Source organism: Arvicola amphibius, chromosome 6 (genome assembly GCF_903992535.2).
Source record: "Arvicola amphibius chromosome 6, mArvAmp1.2, whole genome shotgun sequence".
Taxonomy (NCBI): domain Eukaryota; kingdom Metazoa; phylum Chordata; class Mammalia; order Rodentia; family Cricetidae; genus Arvicola; species Arvicola amphibius.
The window spans coordinates 98,250,773-98,258,554 of NC_052052.2; the positions used below are offsets into that span (position 1 = coordinate 98,250,773).

The 7,782-nt window shown below is 40.1% G+C and overlaps 1 protein-coding gene across 2 annotated transcripts in view; it reads left to right on the forward strand.

The window, feature by feature from the left end:
* Window positions 1–6,010, forward strand: part of Trdmt1 (tRNA aspartic acid methyltransferase 1) — a 32,215-nt gene extending 26,205 nt beyond the window's left edge. The window contains exon 11 of one of the 2 annotated variants that reach the window (XR_005285967.1): window positions 5,736–5,859. Coding sequence is in view for 1 of the 2 variants with exons in the window: in XM_038335406.1 (XP_038191334.1) it covers window positions 5,736–5,866 (131 nt within the window). In the remaining variant the exon portion in view is untranslated. Of the gene's footprint in view, window positions 1–5,735 lie in introns of both variants that reach the window. The other variant, XM_038335406.1, reaches the window with a different exon arrangement.
* The last annotated feature ends 1,772 nt before the right edge of the window (window positions 6,011–7,782 follow it).

The following is a 7,782-nucleotide window of genomic DNA, read 5'->3' on the forward strand; positions in this document are numbered from 1 at the left end:
ACACATTATCAGTTATTTGCCTTTGTTGTCTACTATAAGGAATGTGAGGGGCACTCAGGAACATTAGGGGGTCTACAGCAGGGGAATTGACAAACAAAAGCAGAGATAGAGAGAAGGCAAAGTCCTCACTTCACCATAGTGCAGGAAATCCAGGGATTAGTGCCGAGAAGCCTGGACACTGTCCTGTGTTTACAGTGTTCCCAAGCCCTTCCTGTCCCATTGCTGCCAGCACTTTAGGTCTAAAACATCCATGTTTTCTTACACCAGGGGCTCAGAGTGCTCCCCATTCCTGGCTAAACAGGCAAAGGGAAAACTAGACCTACCCAGCATTCCTCCAGAACTAGGAGGAGGAAATCTGCCTCTGAGAGCTCTGCTTGAGGATTTGAATATCGAAAGGAGACTTTTTTTTTTTTTTTTTTTTTTTGGTTTTTAAAGGCATTTTTATTTTTTTTCATGTTTTTTTTTATATTTAAAAATTTCCATCTCCTTCCCTCCTCCTCCCCCTTCCCTCCCCTCCTCCTCCCCCTTCCCTCCTCCTCCCCCTTCCCTCCCCTCCTCCTCCCCCTTCCCTCCCCTCCTCCTCCCCCTTCCCTCCCCTCCCCTCCACCCATACCTCCCCTCCCCTCCACCCATACCTCCCCTCCCTCCCTCTCCAGGCCAGGGAGCCATCAGGGTTCCCTACTCTATGTTAAGACCAAGGTCCTCCCAACTTCCCCCAGGTCCAGGAAGGTGATCGACCAAGCTGAGAAGGCTCCCACAGAGCCCGTCCATGCAGAAGAATCAGAGCCCAGTGCCATTGTCCTTTGCTTCTCAGTCAGCCCCCACTGTTGGCCACATTCAGAGAGACGGGTTTGGTCGCATGATCCATCAGTCCCATTCCAACTGGAGTTGGTGATCTCCCATTAGTTCTGTCCCACTGTCTCCATGAGTGAACGCACCCCTCATGTTCCTGACTTTCTTTCTCATGTTCTCTCTCCTTCTGCTCCTCATCAGGACCTTGGGAGCTCAGTCCAGTGCTCCAATGTGGGGCTCAGTCATTTTCTTCATCTATCGCCAGGTGGAGGTTCCCTCTCGGTCCTGACTTTCTTTCTCATGTTCTCTCTCCTTCTGCTCCTCATCAGGACCTTGGGAGCTCAGTCCAGTGCTCCAATGTGGGGCTCTGTCATTTTCTTCATCTATCGTCAGGTGGAGGTTCTATGGTGATATGCAAGAAATTCATCAGTATGGCTATAGGAACTGGCCTTTTCAGGCTCCCTCTCCTCAGCTGCCCAAGGAACTAACTGGGGGCGTCTCCCTGGAAACCTGGGAACCCCTCTAGGGTCAAGTCTCTTGACAACCCTCAGGTGGCTCCCTAAATTAAGATATATGCTTCCCTGCTCCCATATCCACCCTTCCTGTATCCCAAGCATCCCATTCCTCCGAGCTCCCCCCATTCTCCCCTTCACGCTTTTTTCTCCCCATCTTCCCTTGGCCGCGTCTCGCCCAACCCTCAAGTTCCCAGTTTTTGCCTGGCGATCGTGTCTACTTCCAATATCCAGGAGGATTACTATATTTTTTTTTGGGGGGGGGGGTTCACCTTCTTATTATCTTCTCAAGGATCCCAAATTATAGGCTCGATGTCGAAAGGAGACTTTTAAGTCCAGTACAGTTGTAATATTGAAGCCTGTTTGTGAGGTGGATAATGGGCGAAAAGATTGGGTTTTAGAGCCTAAATAATAAACTTACAGATGTGGTCCCTTATACACTGACAGCAAGCTGGCCATCCCATTTAACTGCTCTCAGTGTTTGCTTCTGTGAGCATACTCACAGCAACCAGGCTTATTTTCTACTCCCTGTCCTTTAAAGGCTTATTATTGCTGCAGTTTATGTTTATAAATTTAGGTATATATATATATATGTGTGTGTGTGTGTGTGTGTATAACAATAAAAATAGAAAAAGACCATAATTTTGAGAGGGAACAAGGATGAGGGCATAGGAGAGACAGGTGGAAGGAAAGGGAAAACACTATAATTGTATTCTATCTGTTTTTCTTTTTTTTTCTTTTTTTAATTGATATTTATTGAGCTCTACATTTTTCTCTGCTCCCCTCCCTGCCTCTCCCCTCTCCCATTTAGTCCTCCCCAAGGTCCCCATGCTCCCAATTTACTCAGGAGATCTTGTCTTTTTATACTTTCTACTTCCCGTGTAGATTATATCTGTGTAAGTCTCTCTTAGTGTCCATATTGTTGTCTAAGTTCTTTGGGATTGTGGTTTGTAGGCTGGCTTTCTTTGTTTTATGTTTAAAAATCACCAATGAGTGAGTACATGTCATAATTGTCTTTCTGTGTCTGGGTTACCTCACTCAAAATAATGTTTTCTAGTTCCATCCAATTTCCTGCAAAACTCCAGCTGTCATTATTTTTTTCTGCTATGTAGTACTCCATTGTGTAAATGTACAACATTTTTCTTATCCATTCTTTGGTCAAGGGGCATTTAGGTTGTTTCCAGGTTCTGGCTATGACAAGCAAAGCTGCTATGAACATGGTTGAGCTCATGTCTTTGTTGCACAATTGAGCATCCTTGGGATATATACCCAAAAGTGGTATTACTGGGTCTTGAGGAAGGTTGTTTCCTAATTTTTTGAGAAGTCACCACACTAACATAATTTAAGATAGAAAAAATTACTATTCTCCCCCTTTTTGGTCATCCCATTCAATCTTCAATGTTTTAGAGATTGTTACTAAAGAAAGGCAGACGTTCCTTGGTTTATGTCACAAAGGGAGAAAGTTGTAGGAGCTGAGGATTGGACTTAATTCTGGTTTCCAGTCTCTTCTCCTACTTATTATTCTCTTTCATATTTTGAACCAGCAGGTGTACTCTGCATACTTAAAAGAAAAGCTATTGATTGTCTAATCAAAGTGAGTTCCTCAGTCTCAGAAACCTGATTATTTTACCTCTAGAGCTGTGGTCACCGTGGTAATATTGAAACTTGGTAAGGGGTTTGGAGGACCAGAGTCAAACCAAGCTAGAAACTTTGGTTTCTCTACCTTAAATTATCTTTCCTCTTTTTGTTTTCTTTTTTTGTAAAATGTAGATAATTTTAACCACCCACTTTATGACAGTTGACTGAGTTAGTGTGTTTAAATGCCTACATATTGTCCTAGAAAAAGCATATTGGTTTTAATTTTTAAATTATAGAGAAATAATTTAAAATATTATATTTGTTTATTTTTATTTTGTGTGTTTATATGTGTGTGTATGTGCATGTACATATGTGCATTTGCCATGATGTATGTGTGTGTAGGCCAAAGGATACCTTGCAGGATTCTCTTTTTACCTACTTTCCTAAATGTCTTTAAGTAGTGGCACTAAGCTATCTTGGTAGACCCTAGAGATGGCTACTTTTTATTTTATAAATTTCATAAATATTTTTTTCTGTTTTGAAATTTGAGTTGAGTAAAGTAGAATTTCTTGAGGTTCTTCAAATATATATACACAAAATACTATGAGGAGTCTTTATTCCATTTAATTTTTAACATGTTTTAGATTAAAATATAATCACATCATTTTCCTTTTTCCCTTTCATCCCTTCAACCCCTCCCATGTGTCCCCTCCTTGTTCTTTCTCAGATTCATGTCCTCATTTATTGTTACATATTTTTAATTGCTGAACCCTCTTTTTAAATATATGATATGCTTGTGTTGACAGTCTTGCCCAGATGTTACCATAGAACATGACACAACTGTCCTTCATATGTGCTTCCAACATTAGCTATGGGTACAAAAATGGACATTGTCTGAGCCATCTGTTCCCTGGCAATGGTGGAACCATATCGATCTTCCTGTTCATCTTGTCCTGGTGTCTGTGGCTGTCAACTTGCTTGTCTGTGACTAGCTGACTTTAGAAGAGGGACACTGACCTTTACTGAGGAAAAGCTGCTATCTTGATCTCATGCATTCTGTGTGGTTTTGTTTTTGAAGACTTTAGTTTCTTTAATATATCAAGGCTTTTTAAAATCACCTTTTAACTTAAAAACTATTATAATTTTTTCTATCACTTAGTTTAGACTTTACTATCTACACAAAATAAAATTCTGTTCCTAAACTCACCTTTCCCTTTAGTGAAGCCTTAACATTACAAAGGATCAATCCCTAGGATAGTGTAAAAGTTCTTGTAGACACATTTGTGTCAGTGGCTTTTGGAACTGAATAATCTTTGAGATTAGTAAGGTGCATGCCTGTGGCTCACTATCTGTACGATATAAGCTTTACAGTCATGCTTAATTGCAGATGACGGCTTTATTATAGTAATTACTGTTATCTTATTACAGTTAATATAGAGTCTAATATTGGTGAAGCTACTTTACATAATGGTTCTTCATTACAATTATATGAAATTGTACTATTCTTAATGTTCTTAGTTATTTCCTTTATATTATTGTTTAATTTTCTTTTGCTTCACTTGTTATGACAAATCACACTGAATGTGATTAAATCAGGTAAGAGAAAATCAGCTTATGGAAGCAAACTATGAAAGCAAGCTATATATGGGATATATAAAGAACTCTTACAGCTCAACAATAAAAAGAAAATAATCAACATAAAAATGTGAAAATGATTTGAATATACATTTCTTCAAAGAAAATAGGCAGATATCCAATAAACATATGAAATGGATGTTAAATATCATTAGTTATTAGAGAAATGTAAGAAAACCACAGTGAACTATTTCTTCATATCCACCAGGATGAAATCAACAGTGATAACATCTCTGCAGACATTAAACGAATATGACTCAGCAGTTTTACCTCTAGATACATATCCAAGAAAAACTCCCATAATATGTACATATTATAATAGTATCCCAGAATGGAAACAGCTCAAGAGTTTACCAGTAGATGAATGAGTAGTAAAATATGTCTTATCTTAATAATAGTATTGACTAATAGAAAGTAAGTACTGGAATTTGCTCTAAGGTGAATGGACCTGATAACATTATCACTGTGAAAAGACTGGCATGAAGCATAAAGCATATCTCTTGATTCCATGGATATGAAGTTAGACTAGCCAAATCTGTAATAGCATCAAAAACAGTGGTTGGGGGTGGACAAAGACAAGTACAGGGAGTGACTGCTGCTGATGGGTGCAAGCATATTTCATTTTGAAGTAATGAAAATGAAGATGTTTGAAAACTCTATCCTAAAATGCACGAAGCAAATACTTTTTTAAGAGTAAATTTTATGATAAGTGTTGTTAAATAAAAAAAAATTACTGAGAAAATAGTAGTCACCATTTTTCCAAAGTGAAGTAACATGTTTTTGTGAACTCTAAGTATGTGTTTGCCTTAGCTGTACTCTGATATTATTTGATATAATTGTGTTATATCGCACCTCTTGCAATTAGCATTATAGCGTGATGTTATACAGTATTCGGACCTCCAAATTCTCATTTATTTGTAAACCCTCATGGTCATATTAGCAGTTTACTATCTTTTTGTGTTAGCCATGAGTATACTTTCTTAGTACTGTGTTCTTAGGCAGTTCGTGTGTGAACATCATAGAGTATGCTTACACAGACACACTACAGTGTCACTAGGTGACCCGTTGTATAGCATAGAGCCTTCGCTGGTCATGACACTGCCAAGAGACATGAATGTATTTATAAGTGGCCATTGTGCCTTTACTAAAAGGTATCTTTTATTTCTGGACATTAGCATTGCAAGTAACTACACTGAAAAAGCCACCTCTATTTTCTAGAGTTTCCTGAGAAGATAACGGTGAAGCAGCGGTACCGGCTTCTTGGCAACAGTCTCAATGTGCATGTGGTGGCCAAACTCCTCACGGTCCTGTGTGAATCATTTGGAAGTACCTCCAATTCTAGACAGTGAACCTAAATTCTATTTTGAGCAAATTTGTATAAAATTTAAATTAGGCCGGGCGGTGGTGGCGCACGCCTTTAATCCCAGCACTCGGGAGGCAGAGGCAGGCGGATCTCTGTGAGTTCGAGACCAGCCTGGTCTACAAGAGCTAGTTCCAGGACAGTCTCCAAAGCTACAGAGAAACCATGTCTCGAAAAACCAAAAAAAAAAAAAAAAAAAAAAAAATTAAATTAGTTTCATAGCATTTTAATTGGAAACTTATGTAATGCATGTCAAATTGTTTTCTTAAATTTATATTACTGTATCCCCAAAACTCACTTTGTTGTTTTGCCCTATGGGCAAGTATTTTTATAAAGTTTTTAAGTATGTGTATGAAATATGTTTCACATACTACAAATTAAGAATGTTTAAAGTTTTATATCTATTTTAGTACTTTATATAGTATAACATGAATAATATAATGATCTTTAGAAAATCATTTTTGTACGCTAATTTTCAAGTTGTTTTATGTAACATGGAGAAACCAAGTGTCCCTGGAAGCGTCATCCCTTCTGACTAGATTCCATAGTGTTGGAAGCTGCTGTGTGCCGAAGGGAGAGATTGTCATCATGCTTAACCGGCTGGGAACCCGGTGAGCTGCAGTGATGACTGCGCTGTTAGGGTATGCCCGTGAGTGCTATGGGAACAACCAGCTGCTTGCCGAGTTGATTTAAGGCCTGATCAATGAGATGGAACCCATGCCTGGCACTGTTATCTGGGTCAACACCCTGTGGCTAGATAGGTCATGGAGCCTAGGGGTAACCTACCACTATTATTCTGCTAAATGGGCCTAGTGTTAAGTCATTCCTGATGGTTTATTGTTATACCATAGATTAGTGTCGCCCTCAATACAGGGAAGGCTTCTTTTGGTAGATGGTAATACAGAAACTCAAAACTGCTTAGCATGCAGAGACTGTGGGGTACTCAGTGCTAAGTGGGACGTAGCACCTCCTTCCTGCCAAGGCTCAGGGATCCCTGCAGAAAGACTCTAAGACCCAGAAGTAGTTTAAGAAACCCGTGTTTCCAGGCAGAGCAGGGCAGCTGCACACGTGAACTCATAGCCATGTGACAGCGTGCACAAAGCCTGCATGAGCTGAAATCCCTCACAGGACCCCAGCTTGGAGAGCGCCGAAGTGGATATCGAGTGGCACGGCAGCTGAGCTGCTACCTGCAGTAGATAGCTGCTGGGAGAGACAGGCCGTTTTCCTCGAGGTGTGGCTGCTGGTATGCGGTTCACACTCAGGCAGGCTTATACTCAAGAATATTGGCACAACACAATTGGACTTGATTGTTTTGTTTTGTTTTGCTTCTCCCCGCTCCCTCCCCCCCCCCCACACACAGAGTTTCTCAGTGTTACAGACCTGGCTGTCCTGGAGATAGCCCTGTAGACCAGGCTGGCCTTGAACTCACAGAGATCCACCTGCCTCTGCCTCCTAATTGCTGGGATTAAAAGCATGGGCCACCTCCCTGTCCTCCTACCCTCCCCACCCTCCACCCCCGCTGATTTAATTGTTTTTTAAGAAGACCCAAAGTGAGGAGTCAAGGAGGGAGAGTGAATATGATCCAAATAAATCTTACAATGTTCTCAAAGAATTAATATTTTATTAAAAAATAAAAATTTTTTAAAAAAATCTTTTTGTTAATTTCTTCTAACTGAAAACAGATTCTAATTCTAGCCTGTTGAATGCTTTACTTAGTTCCATTCCTTTTTAGACAAAAATGCCTCAGGAAATGCAAATACAGATGAATTATTTATCTCTTCGTTAATCCTGTTTGATTTTTTGATACAGTGTGTCACCTTGTAGACCAGCTGGTTTCTGACTGGATCCGACTGCTCAGCCTCCATAGGGCTAGAATTAGCAGGCTGGCACTGTTAAACCCGGCCT